At 31.6% G+C, this 19,207-nt stretch overlaps 1 protein-coding gene across 1 annotated transcript; it reads right to left on the bottom strand.

Moving 5' to 3' along the window:
- Window positions 1–199: 199 nt before the first annotated feature.
- LOC105964197 (uncharacterized) lies at window positions 200–17,454 on the bottom strand. Its single transcript, XM_088812375.1, has 7 exons — window positions 16,804–17,454; window positions 15,673–16,344; window positions 15,353–15,571; window positions 1,600–1,793; window positions 1,423–1,511; window positions 863–1,320; window positions 200–781 (listed from the first exon to the last, which is right to left on the bottom strand). Exons 1-7 carry the CDS (start codon window positions 17,452–17,454, stop codon window positions 200–202), a joined length of 2,865 nt encoding a protein of 954 aa, XP_088668501.1.
- Between the last annotated feature and the right edge of the window lie 1,753 nt (window positions 17,455–19,207).

Below are 19,207 nucleotides of genomic sequence, written 5' to 3'. Positions count from 1 at the left end.
AATTCCGAGGTGTGAGACAATTTGGAGTCATCAAAACTTTAGGCAAGAGAAATAAAGTATCGACAATCAGCAAAGGAAATGGCAATTCAAAGAAATCAAGATGTCCAACTGGAAGTAAATTTAAAATGCGACTACTCTACGAAATACAATGTATTTCCTAATGCTAAAAAGCAATCTAAAATAAAGGAAAAATAAAAAGCTACACTGCGACCTCTTTTTTTTCTACATCCGCATCCTTAGGAGGCGAGTTATCCTTCAAGACCGTTGTAGCATCAACTGGTGGCTCTACCGCATTCGACTCCTCAAAAGGGATCATCTTAGTACTTGGTACTACACTCGGTTCTGAAATATCTTGCCCGAGTAGGTTAATGACATCTTCGGACACTCGACCGGTCTCCCTCAACTGGCGTTGGCACATGAGAACCACCTCATCGTACAAGTCAACAGAAGCTAGAGTGGCATCTCGTGCAAAATCCTCCTTATGGTACCTTTCCAGCTCTTGTTTTCTTATTTGCTCTAGGAACTTCTTGCCTTTATCAGATGCCAAGAAAAAGGCGCCGGTTTGTTTCTCTTCAAAATACTTCTCCGTCATACTCTTTAAAGCCGCCATTGTTTTGTCTTGTGCTTCCTTGACGATCCTCATCTCAGCAGCAACCATCTCTGCACGAGCATCACTCTCGACCTTTGCTTTTACGGCTCTTTCTTCCGAATCTTTTATAACATCAACCGCCCTTTTGTAGTCTTCAAGGCGCTTGCGAAGACCTGTCCAACCAGTGACAACCTGCGAATTCATATACCAAATACATTCAGCAAGAACACGTCATATTATGACCATACGGCTAAAAAGTATAAAGCCATGTACCCGGGCAATGTCGCTCCCCATAAAATCAGCCGCATCTAGATCGGAAAAGGCACCCAATCGTTTCATGTCCAAGTCTGAAATGGCACCTCGAATAAGCTTACATCCTGCGCGAGGATTCTCCACATCCCACATGGAACCGCTCATATCAGAGTCAACGACGGAACTAACAAAAAGAAGACCTTTACCAACAGAAACACTAGAAGACGAGCTTACGTCATCCTTTTTCTGCTTTGATGCGTTAGTACGTGGAAGTTCGTGAGATTTCTTTGTGAAAGGAATGCGAGGTGCGCCTCGCCTAACTTCACGAGCTACATCGGCCCGATCAGGCGAAGATGACCTTTTTCTTTTCCCCGCAACATCACCCGACGGTACGCTCGAGGAATTAGACAGATCATTAGCTCGAGCCGTCACACCACAAGAAGACTTTAATCGACGAATCTCCTCAGCCGACACCTTAACTGTAGAAAATAATGTACACTCATTAGTTCGAGGAATAAAGCAAGTATAATATAACAACGCAAGAAAGACAGTTGAAACAAAGTGAATAGTAAATAATCTACCACCAAGTGCTATTTCCTTAGCATTTAACGATAACTTAAATAATCCTGCCTTTTTCAAAATTTTCCAGGTCGAACCTCGTGAACCAGTGCTGCCCTCAATTTTTGTTTGTCCCAAAATGAAGTTTTCAAAATTTACAGTTAAGACCCTGACATTTTCAATATCATTCTTCAACTAACCGCCAATTCCGTAGCCCTCCTCCATAGCCACGCACCATTTCAGATCTGCGTTTTGAGGCAGCGAGCTCCACCACCTCTGCCCCACCTTGTTTTCCCTCTTTTCTCAATCGCCGCCGCCCGCCACCGCATTTTCTCTTTTCCTCGATCTCCGGCGCCGCCACAGTATCACTTCCGACCAAATTATTTTCGGCGAACTACTTCAACGCACCACAAATTGAGGAAGAAGATGAGTGGTAAGCTAGGGCGGTGTGGAGGGCTGCGTGGGTTTGTCTGGGAACAAGAGAAGTCATCTCCTTTTTTTTATTTTTTCTTTATTTTTCTAATTAATTTATTTATATTTAATATATATTTTTCTCATTTTGTTTGTTTAAAGAGGAAATGAGGGATAACCCCCTAGTTTTGAAAATATATAGGGATAGCCGGATGAGTCCTATGAATTTTTCTTTCCTAGCAAAAAAACATAAATTCTAATCTTAATTTGATAGACCCCCTAGACAAATTGAAATACCAATTTTGCCCTTTTAATTACAATTTAAAATCGTAACTCTCTCACCAACTCTCGTTAATTTCTCTCTTCATTCCCCCAGCCGCTTTCTCTTCTCTCTCCCTCTTCCAACATTTTCTCTCCTCTCTCTCTCAAAATTTTTGTTCTCTTCTCTCTCTTCGCTCCGCTTCCCCGTCTTCTTCGCTTCTCCGTTTCTCCACTTCCCCGCCTTCTCCGTCGCTCTGCTGCTCCGCCGTGCTCCGTCGTGCTCCGCTGCTTTGCCACCAAAGCCTTGCGCCGCTGCTCCGCCACAACCTTGTGCCGGTCGTCGTTGCTCCTCCCATCGCCTTGAACTCGGTACTAAACCATTCACTCAACTTTTTAATTTATGAATGCCAAACCATTTTTAATTTGTTCTTTTTAAGATATGAATTCTTATCACTATTTCACCAAAATTTTTTAATTTTTTTTTATAAAACCAACTGAATTCAAAAATTTTAAATTGTGATCCGACGATGTGTAGTCAGATTTAATGGTGAATTTCAGATCTGGAATTGGTGGTGTTCGATTGTATATATTTACTGCAATTTATATATATATATATATAAAAAACCAGATCTACTATGTTTTTGAAGATTTGTGACAATTAATATTAAAATATTTTTCTTTGGATTAATTTGATTTTTTATTATAAATCATATGTAATTTATTTTTTGTATTTATTTGAAGATGATTCCAAATGCCTAAAGTGTGAGAGCTTTGTTTGGCTGTAATGAAAATTTAACCAATAGTGGTTACTTACATGGGTGATTTGAATCAGGTGAATATATAGTTATATTTAGTCATATACAGTCATATATAGTCAGTCACATGTAGTCATGTATAGTGATGACTACATGTATACATGACTATATATAGGACTTGTAGTATAATATAGTCATTTGTAGTCGATTTTAGTTCAGTAAATTTATCAACAAAAAAAATCATGTTTTTTTTTTGTATTTTTCATGTAATTTGATTTTTTATTATAAATCATATGTAATTTATTTGAAGATGATTTGAAATGCCTAATGTGTGAGAGTTTTGTTTGTCTGTAATAGAAATTTAACCAGTAGTGGTTACTTACATGGGTGATTTGAGTCAGGTAAATATACAGTTATATTTAGTCATATACAGTCAGTCATATGTAGGCATGTATAGTCATGGCTACATATAAATGATTATAGGACTTATAGTATACTATAGTCATTTGTAGTCGATTTCAGTTCAATAAATTTATCAACAAAAAAAATCATGTTTTTTTTGTATTTTTCATGTAATCTAACTCGCATGTTCCATTTTGCTATTTAACTCGTGTTTTTTTTTGTCGCAGGTTTTGCTATTATTATAATTTTATGACATGCAGAGAATAAGATTCGATGAAGTGCCTTTGTGAAGTTGGATTCATGCTACAGTAATCGAGACTTTATGTCATTATATATAACTATAGATAATTGTAAATAACTATAGTCACTTGTAGTAACATACAATTATATATATGCTATAGGTTTTTAATGTACAGTAATACTTGGTCATGTTTGAAGAATATATATGCATGTGATTGTATCTTTTTCATTTTTTGTTTGTTAGTTGATTTATAATATCAAGATAAATTGTGAATTTTTTTGTTGGTGTATATGAATTTTGGAGTAAAAAGACAATATATGTCTACATATAACTATACAGGACTATTGAACTTGTAGTAAACTATAGTCATGTGTAGTATACTTTCAGTTCAGTAATGTTACCAAAATTTGAATTTAAATTAAAAAAAAAGAAAAAAAAATTATAAAAAAAATTTAAAAAATCGAAAAAATTTAAAAAAATGAAAAGTTAAAAAAATCAAAATATTAAAAAAAATTATTTTATAAAAAACTACAATGATAATAAAAAAGGTATAATATATATGCAGTAATAAAAAAATAATTAACAATAAAAATGATGATATATGCAGTATAAAAGACGAAATGCAGGTCCAAAATGATAAATGCAGTAGGTGAAAATGCTGAATGCAGTTGGGCGAAAATTACAAATAAGGGCACAATATTACTTTTGCCTCTCGAGGGGGGTATCTCAAAGGAAGATTTTTAGGGGTGAACCTATCCCTATATATTTTCCATATGAGAGGTGTATATCAAATGGACCCTTGTTTAAAATTGAAACTTAAAAACTAAGAGCTGGAAATCGGACGGAATGGATCGAAAATATTGTTTTGGAAATATAAAATAGGTTCAAATTTTCGTTTCAAAAAAATCGGATTTTAAATACCTCAGAGAATTCCGGAAATTTTGAAAATTACATTAATTTATAATATCTTGTTACAAATTCGGATATAATGGAAATTTTTACAATATTTTTAATCTTTTATGAAATTTTGCATCAAAATACAAGAAAATCCATAAAAGAGTTCGACATAACCTAATAAATAAAGGGGCTATTTGACAAACCCCCTTCATTCAATTTTGACTTCATTATAAATCCATTTTTAATAATTAATATTTGACATAAGTCCATTTGACTCAAATTATCTGAAATGCCCTAGCATACTCTCCAAAATAACTCCTCACATTTATTGAAATCCACAACAAACCCTATCATATTATTATATATGATTTACGTTTTTTTTTTATTATTCTATTAAAAAAAAGTTTTTTTATTCTTTTTTTTTTGGTTTTTTTTTATTTCAATGTTACAACAAAATATTGTTTTTATTTAATTTCAGTATTTTTATTTACTTATTTATTTATTCTACCGGGTTTAAAAAAATATGATTATTATCGTCCAATTTTTTTTTTTCCTTTATATATAGTTTTTCTTTTTTCCACCAGGGTTACGAAATTAAAAATCCATTATATATTCATCGAAAACTACTTCAAATTTATCGACAACCAGTGTAAAATTATTGTAAAATTCACTGTAAAATCAACGTAATCCACTTTAATATTAACATAATCCACAACAAACTTATTGAAATCCACTAAAAACATACGTAATTCATTACTAACACAACACAAAACTAACAAACAAAAAAATCGTAAACCACTACTATGTCCAGGAAGAAGTGCAAGACCAGTATACCACCACCAACAAAGTCGATGAGGGTCACTAAATCAATCTGAATAAGAAAAAAAAATTAATTAGCAAATAAAAACCAATTTCCAAAGAAGACCTTGGTGTCACGCCATCGTTGGTAATTTTGGAAATTTTCATAAATAAAATCTTTTCAACCTACTAATATTGCATCAATTTGTTGAAACGGAAAATGAAAGAGGGAACAACAATGAAAACCACTATGCATAAACAGCTATATAAACACGAAAACCACTCTGTATAAATAGCTATATAAACATGAAAACCACTTTATATACTTATCAAAATTAACTACAAATTTATCGAAAACCACTTTTAATATACTTATTGAAATCTACAATAAATTTATTGAAATCGATTATGAAATTAACGAAGTCAACTATACAATGCAATAGAAGAACAAATAACACAGACATATAAAATTTATGTTTTGGTTTAATGTTCAGAAAAATAATAATAACAACAGAAGTCCACAAAAAAAATGAACAAGAAAGTCCATTATTTCTCCACAAATTGCCAATTAATGTGTTGTTTTTATATCAATGTGTTGTTTTTCCGATGACATTATTCATTATTTATCTATTTATGTTTTCTAAATTAAATTAAGTTCGTAAAAACAATGAAAAAATAATGAATACATAGTTGTATACATTATTTAAACAATAAAACAATAAAAAATTAACCAAATTCAACATATCTATTCTCAAAAATAAAATAAACAAATCCAGATCCAAAAACTCTTTAGGCTTAATTGAACCAAATACATAAAACAGAACAAAAGAATAAATTGATAATAATTAACCAAAAAATCTAATAATTGTTACCTTCTTATCAAGTTGTGTAAACGTTGATTAAATAATCTAATAATTGTTACCTTCGTTGAGAGAAGGCTGAAATTGCTGGGATTGAAGCCCCTCGCGGCAAATTTGGTTTGACGAGAGAGATATGAGAGGGATTTATGAGTTGTGGATGTCGTCTTCTACGACCAAATCGATCTGAAAATTGCATCGGTGGAGGCGAACGTGATGGAGAAGAGATGGAGAAGATGAAGAGAGAAAATAAAAGAGAAAAAAGTTGGACGGTGAAAAGAAAAATCAAAGAAAGATAAAAGATCGTGGAATATAGGGTGAAGGGTATAATTGTATTAAAATAATAAAATTTTATTATTTGTGGTTACTAAAATTATTTTGAATTTTTCTTAAAAAGATAAAAAAAATATGGACCCATCTTAATTGTACAATGGATATGAGGGGGGTTTGTCAAATAAATCCCAACTCATTTACTTATATTAAGATGATATAACTTCATTTTCAAAATTAGTGAGAACCCCCTAATTAGTTAATTAAATATATATTTATTAAAATTTAAAATAATCTCTCTAATTTACCCTTCTATCAATAACATATAATTTATTTTTTCCTCCTAAAATTCTAACCACATAAATTCATAGTCTATTCTTCTATTTTCTCTTATATCCACAGATTCGCCTCTCCACCTTTGCGTCGCCGCCGCCGCCGTCGCTCCGCCAACGCCACCCCACTTTGTCATGGTCGGCACCATGGTACTCACTGATCTCATCTTATAGTTATCTAATAGTAGTTTTACAATTTATAGTTGGTTTTCATTAAAAAAAAATGGCAAAAAATGCCAAAAATAACTGAAAAATTAAAATTAAGAAAAATAAAATAAAATAAATCGAAATTATATTCAATTTCGGAAATATTTATAGCTGGTTTTGGAATCTTTATAGTTGATTCCGAAAAAAAAAACTGAAACTAAAAAAATAAAAATAAATACAAAATTAAAATATTTTTTAAATAAAAAATTAAAAGAAAAATATTATTTAAAGCTATTATTGTTAGTTTTAAATAACATGATAAGAAAAACGAAAATTTAAATTTATTTTAATTATATATAAAAAATTTAAAGTAGTGGATAATATAGAGTGAATAATGCGGAGGGTAAATTTGCGATAAAGGAGGAAGTGAGTCTATTACGAATAAGTGAAAAGGGGCTGGATTCATCCGTATTTAAAAAAAAAAAAAAAAAAAAAAAAAAAAAAAAAAAAAAACTAGAGGGGGTTCTCATTAATAGCCACTAAATAAAAATATATGTGGAAACAACAAATTGAAACATATATTTTATTTTAAGGAAATATTTAAAATAATGTTTCTGATATTAATTAATATTTTTCTAAAATTTTAATTTTCTTGACCCTTCGGTATTTATATTTTTCGTATAAAATATAACATAAGTTATATTATGGGATTACAAAATAGGGGCTCTTTGATGTAACCCCCTCAATACTTCTTTTAATAGGGAGATACCCAAACTATTTTGCATCATTTGTGAAAAGCTCCTTCCCAATTTGAGCCACCTATTTTTTCAATTATGCCTCTGTCACCTCATCAATACTATCACCAATTACGCCCCTACCACCTCATCAGCCTTTTTTTTTTTAATTTTTTTTTCGTTTTTTTTTATAACTTTTTTTGTCCTCTATCAGGTATATTAATCGACTATGAGATATAAGCATAGTCGATTAAGAATCTGACTATTAAAAATAACGAATCACAACTAAAAAAAATACAAATTATCAACTATATTTTACAAAAATAAAAAATATACAAACATAATATTTGATTTATATAACTGGAATCAATAAACAAAAACTTCAAAAAATAAATAAATTTGGAGTCGATTAACCTTAATTGACTACCAGAGCATTATCTTGATTAACTTAATCGACTATTGAACACGTACATAGTCGATTAAGGTTCATGCCTCCACTTTCTCTACCCGCGTCGTTATCAGTAGGGCTGGGCTTTTGGGATCGGGATTGGGGATCCCGTCCCGTCCCGATCGGAATTTTACTATTTGGGACTAAAACTTCGGGAATTCGGGATTACGGGATTCAAGATCGGGATTCGGAATAATTACTGGATCGAGATTCAGGAATTAGTTCAATCACGATCGGGATATTTTTTTTGGGGTTATCTAAAAGATGGAATTAGAACACCAAAACTTCGATGACGACTCGAGATATATCCCGAATTAGGAAAAAAAAGAAAAAAAATAATAAACACACACACACACACACACACACACTCACACACACACACACACACACACACACACACACACACATATATATATATATATATATATATATATATATATATATATATATATATATATATATATATATATATATATATATATATAAACTTCTTTTCTATGGTAGATTGCATCTATAATTTATATATAGTGTCAAGGAGATGAGAAATACAATATAATATATCGTTTCAATTTTTTTTTAAATTTTATTTGTTCTGAGTTTCGTTGTAAAAATAAATAGTGCAAAAACAATAGTATGTATATAATATATTCTAGTTGGTCTAGTGTATAAAATAATAATAACAACAATAATGGAAAAAAATGAAATATTTCTTACTTTTTAGGCAAAATATGAGATTTTCCGATCCCAACCCGAATTCCCAAAATATTTAGGGGGTATATACCGGGATTTCATAGTATGGGACGGGATTGGAATTTAAAATTTATATCCCGAATCCCGAAATCCCAATCTCAAAATGCCCGAACTCCCGAAATCCCGTCCCGAACTCACCCCTATTTATTAGCATGATCCACAAAAAAACCCTAAATCTGCCTCCCATCGTCACACACCGCCGCCACACCACACTTTGTCAACCATAGTGGGAGTTCGATCTCCCAGTTTCAAGAACTGGAATCCTCCACTAACAACATTACTGAAGAACTCCATTAAAATATAACAAGCAGAAAAGAGAGAAAAAAAAAAGCACAGAGAAGAGAGAAGATGAAGAATCTGGAAATTCATACTTTGTTCCCAACAAATTATAATCTTATCAAAATCAACAGAAAGTTCTGACAGATCTACTCCTACTCATGACATATTTGCAGAAATTAATCCCAAAACAAACTGGGTGTTGCTTTTCTCTCTCTTAATTTCTTACACGATTTACTGTAAGAAAAAAAAAAAAAAAAAAGAATACTAATGTGTATACGGCTTTTATCCCATTGAAGATATCAGTGACAACCTTTCCCATATTTACAGAGAAGAAGAAGAGGAAAAAGGAGGAGAGAGAGGGAGAGAGAGTACGCAAAGAAGAAGAAGAGAAAAAAAGAGGAGAGAGAGTGTACGTGAGAAGAAGAGGAAAAAAGAGGAGAGAGAAAAAGGAAGGAGATGAGGAAAAATGAGGAAAGAGAAAGAAAAAGTATACGTAGAAGAATAAGATGAGGAAAAGAAGGAGAGAGAGTGTGTGTGTATGTACGATAAATGAAAAAAAGGAGATTATGGTTTTGAAAGAATATATTGGACAATTAAGAGTGATTTTAGAATTATAAAAATATCATTTGGGTGGAATATTGGGTTTTCTCTAATTATTTTTTGGAGGGGCTGTTTCCTTAACTACATTTTTCCTAGATGGGGGTTCTTGCTATTTTTTCCTACAAAATATATCATAAAATTATATTATATATTTCGAAAAACCATAGAAATATTCAAAACTAAAATCGGATCGCAAATCGGAATTTACGATAATTTTATATAGCATTCCAATTACATCCAAATAAATTCGGAAGAATCAGAAATCGGAATGAAAAATACGGTTCAAAATTCGGAGTATTTTTTATCGGAATTGACAAAATTCGGAAATGTCTTCCAATTTTCACCCCTAAATAAAAACCTAGAGAGATTCATAGGGGCAATTTTGTATTTTCATATAAAAACTTGTACAAAAATCACACAAACAACGAGTGAATGACACGAACGAATGCGAGAGGTTGTTTGCTTTGACTACCGATTACATGGGAGTTTATGCCACTTATTTTTTCAAGGGTTTTTTTTTTTTACCTTTATGAATTAAAGGATGGTTTGGCATTTTACTCGAAAATAAAATAATGGGAATTAATTTCCTTCTATAATTTGGATTCTATATATTCCCAAAAACCATGGGACTGTTCTAGAATTTTTATAGTTAATATCATATTTGTTGAAGGATAGACTATTTTTATAATATACCCTGAAACTAGATCTGAACATAATAATAGATAATGGCAACAGAACTATGACTATGAACATTGCACGCTTGAAAGCACATGTATGGAACTCCAAACAAGCTTGAAGCAATCTTCGCAAGAACCCACGCGACCGACCTTATTTTTCTTGCTTAGGTTGTTTCATAATTAATAGGTGATGGATCTTCACTCCATCGATTAGAGCAGAAGTCAATGTCGGTCGGTTTCGAGTTTTGTTTTTGTGGACCCTAGGACCCGGACTGGGGACCCGATCCGAGGACCCGTGTCCAAAAAAATGCAAGGCTAGGAGGTCGAATCCGGGGTGCCCAAATGATTTAGAAGAGTACTAACCATCCAGGCAAATCAAATTATCATAATATTCCTAACTATAAAACTAATGTTTAATAAATTATTAATTGTCATATTCACTACTGTTAGTATTAAAAATCTCCACTAATAATAAATGCATATATATTTTTAACTTTGAAAAATATAAAGAGTTACGGTTCCATCCGTGTAACTTAAAAGAATGATTGATTTTTTTTATTTTATTTTTAATTTTAAAGAATCTCTCAATTATTATTTTCACTTATGAAATAAGATGTTTATTTAAAAAAATAGATTATAACTCATTCCAATTAATTTAAATCGATTAACCTCAATTATTGACAAAAACTTATTAAAATTATTGATTATTTTATCATTAAAATAGTAAAATATAATTCGTAAAAATTGTAACAATAAATCTTTTGATCGTAAGATTTGAATCCATTAAGCTCAAGTTCTTTCAATCCGTAAATTTTATTCAAGGATTTAAATGAATAAAGCTCAACTATTGACAATGATGTATAAATCAAATTAACTATTTATTAATCAAGTAATATCTTTTTAATTGAATTTTATTATAAAATATAGTAAAATTTAATTTTTAAAAATCGTAAGAATCAAATCGTAGATAATTTTGAATCAAATCGTATAAAATAATAAAATTTAATCATTGTTTTTTTTTTTTTTTTATATAGTTTTGAATTTAAAGTTAAGCTCAAGTATCTTCAAGTTTCAATTTACTTTTTGCTTTCTTTATTGTAAAATACTATTAACAATTAAAAAAAATAAAAAATCTAGCTAGTTTGTACCCGGACCCGACCTAGGCCCAGACCCACCTCACCACGGGTCGGTTTCGAGTCACCGAAATGTTAGACCCGGGCCCTACTCGACTCGTGACAGTGTCTATAAGAGATGCCTTAGTATGCTTAAAGTCTAGTATACCAAAACATTAGTCTTAGATATACTATTAAAAAAATAGAAGGCGCTGTCCCTGAACCCTTGTAATCTTTTGGTCCACTATTTTTATTAATGTTATTTCTATTTTTTGCTATATTCAATTCCAAACATTCTTAAAAAAAAAATCTTTAATGTGCCATAGGCCACACATATCTCTTTCCTTCGCTCTAGAACCACCCCATTCCAGAGAAGAATCCACGCGACCCCTTAGTGGAGGGACCAAAAAAAAAGAGGAGAGGCACCATGGCTACATGTCTTATTAGTATTAGTATTATTATTAAATTTTAGTATTAGATAACAAGTTATTCATCCTATAACGATAGATTTGACTGTAGCATTGTGTTCAGCTGTACCAACATTTAGATTAATGTGCAAGAAGTGCTTTGATTGCAATCTTGGAGTTGGTTGTGGCATTTCGACTTGGACGATGTTTAGAACATTGTCAGTTTATATTTATGTATAGGGGCGAGTCCACCCTTGCCCAAGGGCGTACTCAAGCCCATCCTCAATTGATAATTTCCCCCCTATATTATACCTGTACATCTATTTAGCCCACCCAATTTTATTAATTTGTCTGCCCAAAATTTTTATTAATGCAAAAGAACCTCAATTTTTATTAATTAGCCCACTCAAAATTCAAATTAATACAAAAAAAACCCCAAATTTTGTGAAGTAGCCCATCAATTTTTTATCAATTTCTTTTATTACAAATATTGGATACTTGAAGCGAGATTATGGTTTGTGATTATTAGCAATGGTAAGTGATTGATTTTGATTAAAAAAAAATGGGTTGAAATTTGGAGGACAAAAAAGGAAAAAATATCCTAGTTTACTTTTAAGTAAAAAAAACATATATTTTTTTTTTCCAATTTATTGACCCGATATATCGATCGGTTTGACCCGCCTCAGACCGCCAAGCACCGCTTCACTGTTCAAAAACCGATTTTGCAAACCGCATTACTAATACCGTAAAGGTTTACGACCACCACCGATATATCGGCCGTCACAACCGATATTTAGAACATTGATATAAACACATACAACAAATTGAGGGGTAAAAGCGTATGAGAAAAATGAAAAAATAAAAAAAATAACTATAAATAAGAAAGTCAACATGTCACGTCATCACAGACTAACATATTGTGAATGGAGGGGACATTTCGTTACATTTTATAGTTCAAAGGGATGTTTGTGACAAACCTTATAGTTAAGGGGTGCAAATTGTAATGTATGTTCCTCCTTTTTTAATTTACCTCTCTACTTTTACATTTGATATCATTGCTGTTATATTATTCTCATAACTTAAACCGATATAAATATTTTTAATAGTTCGTTCAAAATTGTTTCCAAGTGCATGAAAATAACCTTTTAACTAGTCATAGTAGCAATTCTCACAAGTATGGATTCTATGAATTTACTTAATATTAATCTAGTGAAAACAAAAAAAATTAACGCGTAGTTTGTTGGTGATAATACCTACATGCAAGTGCATGTATCGTACAAGTAATATAATGGATTTTTAAGTCCAATTATCGATCCCACAAAATATTTAATTATTTAATTCTAGACGCTAAATCCTACCAATTGTGATCAAGCCCACCCCTACATAGTCGAATTTTGAGTAATTAACTAAACTAAATTAAAACAAATTAAAAAGGCAAGAGCAAGAAAACAATTAAACACGAAGATTAATTAGAGAAAACAAGCATAGGATTTTATTCTTCCGCCTATGTGATTATTAATTCTCCAATTCCTTCAAATATGCAAGTTAATAAATCGGATTACTTACCTGAGATGCTAAATTAATCATAACCCGCTTCCGCGTATATTATGATTATAATACTCTAGATTCAATTATTGTATTCATACGCAATTAATTCTAGAACACAACATGAAACACAAATCTTAATAATGGCTACATAAGAGATTAACTATATTCTTATGTTACTACAAAGGCTCTTCTACCCAAGTTCTATTTATTAACCCGATCTTTTGATTCATGCGATTAACAATAACATAAAAGCACATAAAGTGGCCAATTTCATGCACTTAATAAAACAAGTAGAAGAAACAACCCGGGATTAATACTTGTATAAAATCATAGAAAAATGGTTCATAAATCGCACATAGGGTCCGAAATAAAATCCAAGAATTAAAAGAGTTAGCTACTCATGATTAAAGTAAAAACGAAATTAAAATAAATCATGGAAGATAAAATTATGCTTGGAGTATTCGAATTCTTCGTCTTCGTTATTGCTTCTTTGCTCTTGAAATTGCGTAAAAAGAGGACTTCCAAGTGTGCTTGAGATGGCTTTTTATAAGGTAGAAAAAATTGGGGAAAATGCAGTTTCCTTGTAACTTTTGGTAGGGCAGTCTTTCCTTCTCGGATGTTTGACTCCTCTAATTGTGTCCATATTTTCTTCTAAATTGTAGTTTTGACCCTCAACTTATTCAATTCAATCACAATAAATCAAAACTTTAAGCACTAATTATCGACAAAATATACTAAAAGCTCCTATTAAAAGACATGATTAAGTATCAAAATATACACTTATGACTTAACATAGTCCTTGAGTATGGGTTGAGAGAAATATTATTTAAACGAATTTATTAATTTATCGAGGTTTTGTTGCAAAAAATGTTGGAAAATAAATGGAAAAATAACGAAAAAGAAAATATTGATAGATTGTGGTCATTAAATATAGGAAGCAAGAAAAGTAAAGTTCCAATGAGTAAAATAATAATGCAATTTCAAGGCAGTTGAAAAGTGCCAGCTGATAATACAATCTATGCAAATTTAGAAAAGAGCAAAAAGTGCTTTCAAATATAAAGCTACAGCTTCATACAGTGGCGTATCTACCATAGTCCTAGGGTGTGCAGTTGCACACCCTTGGATTTAAATAAAAAAAAAAAAAAGAATTATATATAATATTATGGGGTTTTTTTTATATTTATAACTGATGAGGGGTTAAATTGAAATTTAGTAAAAAAATAATGCAGCCTTACCAGAGTCAAGAGACCCCTAATATGTTTTTTTTTTCTTTTCTATTTTTTTATGTATATACTCCTTTTTAAATTCCAAATCTTCTGTAAATAAATTGGCTTGTAGTTAATTGGTAGAAAGTTTTTAAAAGGAACAAGATTTAATTTTCATTACATACAATATTTCAATTGTTTTCAATTTTTTGAATATGTGGGTATTTTTGAATATTTTATATAATCTAAATTATTCAAAAATTCTTAATGTTATATATATATATATATATATATATATATATATATATATATATATATATATATATATATATATATATATATATATATATATATATATATATATATATATATATATATATATATATATATATATATATATATATATATATATTATTTCAATTATTATTTTCTAAATTTACAACTATGTGGTTATTTTTTTTTATATTTTAAAAATTCAAAATATGCTAATGAATTACATATTTTGTTACTTGCAACTTTAATATTTTCACCAATTCTATGTCTAAATATTTCTTAACTTAGTCCAAAATTTGTAAAATAATCCCTTTAAATTTGAAAATTTTACATATTTTTATTATTTAATGTTTATAGTATTAAAAAAAATCGGGGGCGCTGCCCCCGAACCCTCGTAAACTTTTACCCAACCATCATATTTTCTACTATATTTAATCCGAACACCCTTGGCAAAAATCCTGGATTCGCCACTGGCTTCATATATGATGGATTGAAGCACGAAAAACACTTGTCGATGAAGCTGTAGCGAGGCCGACGATTTTGACTAACATCGGTGTCCTTGCTTTGTTTCATGAACACGTCATCGATCTTCAGGCCGCCACTAACATCAGTGTCCTTGCTTGGTTGTTTCATGAACACGCCATCGATCTTCAGGCTGCCACTAACATCAGTGTCCTTGCTTTGTTGTTTCATGAACATGCCATCGATCTTTAGTCCATCGGTTAGAGCAGAAGTCGATGTAAGAGATGCCTTCAATATGCTTAAACCCTACACCACAAAGAATAATTAGTAAGCTCAACACACATGTGTCATAACTCATAATACATAAAATATATAGTAATAAGAAATAAAAATTCAAGTTACAGTACCTCTTCCAGCCCAATTTGAAGCTCGATTTCTTTGACATCAGATAACGGGATCTTAAGGGATTCGATAACGGAAAGAGTTGAGGCCATACAGAAAGGCGTGACAGTCAAATCATCACTAATCTTGTACAATCTCGGTCCCTTTACATATTTCCCCTGCCCTCTCACAAACTTGACAGAAGAACACTTTATAGTACCCCATGTACTATTAAAGGTAGCATATAGCCCTTGTTCACTCAGAGGAAGAATCATGTTTTCGGAAATGTATCCATGATGTAGCACCGGATTCATTAGCATGTTTTTCGTATCTACACTCGGTAGATAGTTGTGGTCCGTAAGATCTGCTACACTCTGGTGCAAACTGTCTATACTCTTAAGACAAGTGTTACTTCCCAAAAGGTGCTCAGCTCCTCCTAGTGGGATGGCTAGAAAAGAAAAAAGGAAATCCACAAAATTATCGTCAGCTTGCGCAAACAATAACTTATTGGTAGATTTTTGTAAAACGACTTTTAAATTCATCTTCTTGGATCTAGAATTTGCTTTCGTCGCAATCCGCTCAAGTGAAAATCCCGGTTCATATTTTGTTCGAGCGTAGTCGTAGATCTGGTTTTTGTTGAGTATGATATCGGTTAGCGGAGTATGGGATAGTAACGAGGCCTTGAGCAAATCCATAATCTAATATAGACAAGGAAATATTTGTCACTCGATTGAGATAGTAATATTTAGCAAATAAAATATGTAATTTTTATCGTGTATATATATTGGCCTGCATTTAGTCCTCTAAGTTGTCCTATTTCAATTAATTTTACATGCAATAAGTATGCAAAATTATCATCTTAATTTGGTCCTACTGCACATCGAATTTTAATTGAATTTTACCTAACATAATCATAGTATTATTAATGCTAAGTTTATGATTTTTAAAACGGCCATATAAGTAAAATTCGTCAATTGCATCATAAAAAAAAAAAATAAAAAAAAAACAAATCATGTAAAATAGGACAAAAATTACTACATTTTCAAAGTTATTGCATGTAAAATTGAAACGTGACAACTAAGAAGACGAAATCCCTAAATACGCAATTTTGCCCCTTAAAACAAACATAGTTAAAACAAAATAGTTAAGACACAAACCTCATTGAATCCAAACGTCACATTCCTTAGCTCTGCGCCATAGGTGTCTGCAATACCGAAACTTTTGAGGGTTTGCACGAAACCCGTCGTATTAGGAAGTATCCGAAGATCGTCAGAGATTATGAAAGACTCTGAATTTCGGGTAAAAACTCCGTCCTTACAATCATTAGCTCGAGACTCCTTTTCGACTACTCTCTTCATTGTTTCTCCACAGCAGCATCTAACAGTATCATAATAAATGCTTAAACATGGAAATCTGAGTATATTTGCTTTACAATTCAAGTTATTACAAGTGAAGTACTCGATGGGCTGAGTTTCACTTATATCAATTTTTAGTTTACGATACTCGGCTTCGATTTCGGACCAACTCATCGGATTCAGAAGAATCTCCTTACAACCCTCATCCCAGAAACTGGCGTCTTCGAGATTTGCTACACCGTTGTATAAAGTGGTTAAGCTTCCAATATCGAGAGGTGCTTCTCCTCCTCCATAGTGTTTCTTCAGAATTCTGACAATTTTTCCCAACGGCAACGTTAGAAAACTCAGTAAAACGTCGGCGAAATCGTTGTCGGCTTCCGCAAACAGTACTTTTGTTTGCTTTTTATTTACAAAAACTTTCAAAGAGAACTGAAAATACTCTTCATCAACCATTGTGTATGTTTCTGTAGATTGTCGAAGACTAGAAATAAGAAAATTCAGATGAAAACTATATGCTATGATTTTTTTGTAAACTATATTTAATTGCTAGTGACCGTGTTGGTTTCTTTAGAATGTAATCTATATTTCCTTGTAATTATTTAATTAGTTTCCTTCTCTCCCATAAATATCACACGCGATATTATATTGCCATATGAGAATATATCTTGAGAAAGAAGGCATCTTCCCACATTAATTCACATGCACAGCTGTACGTGATACACAGGTTTTCTGAGTATTTTTATCGTCATTGATTTTTTCTGTTTTTCTCTGATTGACGAGAAAATCTTTCTTTGTCATCTTTTTAATAATTATTTTTTTTGAAAAAATACAGTTTAATTTAAACATATTTCAGATTTAATATTTGGTCTCTTATGTTCACAAATAACACATTTGGTCCTTCATGCTTCAAATATTCACACTTTCAGAAATTCTTGTCAATTTTCCATTAAAACTATCTAAATAAAGCGTGTGTCCATCAGTGCCTTAACTGACCGATTAATGGTATTTTGATGGAATGACCTAAAAGTGTTAAATTATGTAAACATGAGAGACCAAAAGTGTTTTTCATAAACATGGAAACAAAATGTGAAATTGGTGCAAATTTGGGAATAAAAACTATATTAAAAAAAAAAATTGTTTCTTCACTCGGTGAAATCTTCTTGTATTTGTCAGCTTGTGAACTTAATTGTCTCTTTCTTTCACTGAAAGAAACACTTAGCAACCCTAAGCAGCCAATTTGTTTTCCCATATATTTCCCGTATACGTTTCGAGTAAACTAATTGGTTATCTCATACTAGTAGACACGGCCACGGGTCCGACTTTAATAGGACCCGAAACTGACTCGTGGGGAGGCGGGTCGAGCTCCGGGGCGGGTCCACCCTGGTTCGAGCTGGGTCCGAGTCCAAGACGGTTTTTTTTTTCAAATAATTACAAGAAAGAAAAGAAAAAGAAAATTGAAACTTGAAAAATTTTGAGCTTAACTTTAAATTCAAAATTATAAAAATAAAAGTTGAATTAAACACTAAACAAATTTTGGAAAAACTGAAACGATTATGACCTTGAGAAATAAAGTAAATAAAATGAAGGTTGTGAAAATGAATCAGTGAAGATTGGATTGGGATATTTATAAGTGAAAATAAAAATTGAGAGATTTTAAATTCAAAATTCAATCTCTCTTTTAAATTACACCGGTTGAACCGTAATATTTTTCAAAATCAAATATTATGTCTTTATTATTAGTGGAAATTTTTAATATTAATAATATTGAATAACAATTAATAATTTATTAACATTAGTTATACAATTAATATTATAATCATTTTACAATTTTATTATATTTATATGTTTATAGCTAGGAACATTACAATAATTTTATTTACCCGACCTGGTTTCGAACCCTAAACCTTGCATTTTTTGTGAATTTATACATTCAATTCGGGTGGACCCGACGGGTCCTTGGGTCGGGTCCCCGGGTCCACCCGCCAGGTCGGCCCTTCTGGTCTCGGGTCCACAAAAACAAGACTCGAAACTGACCTATGCAAACTCTAGTCCTGGTCCAGGTCCACTGTGGCCGGGACAGGATCGGGGGCAGGGTGGGTCCAAATCTGGGTCCCGTGGCCGTGTTTACTAGTAAGTGATATGTGCGTTGCACGTGGTTCATGTTTTTTTATTAATTATTTATATTTTTATTAATAATTTACTCAAC

Source organism: Erythranthe guttata, chromosome 13, assembly GCF_056151865.1.
Source record: "Erythranthe guttata isolate IM_541 chromosome 13, IM_541, whole genome shotgun sequence".
Classification (NCBI taxonomy): domain Eukaryota; kingdom Viridiplantae; phylum Streptophyta; class Magnoliopsida; order Lamiales; family Phrymaceae; genus Erythranthe; species Erythranthe guttata.
This window is presented reverse-complemented; position numbering and strand designations above follow the sequence as displayed.

Bases quoted from the DNA above. Each gene is read 5' to 3' on its own strand.
- LOC105964197 (XM_088812375.1), bottom strand. From the start codon at position 17,454: ATGGTTGATGAAGAGTATTTTCAGTTCTCTTTGAAAGTTTTTGTAAAT. The intron at 1,794-15,352 runs GTTAGTCAAAAT...GCGTTGAAGTAG, and splicing joins AACAAAGCAAGGACACCGAT to TTCGCCGAAAATAATTTGGT. The intron at 1,512-1,599 runs GTTAGTTGAAGA...AATTGAGGGCAG, and splicing joins GGAGGGCTACGGAATTGGCG to CACTGGTTCACGAGGTTCGA.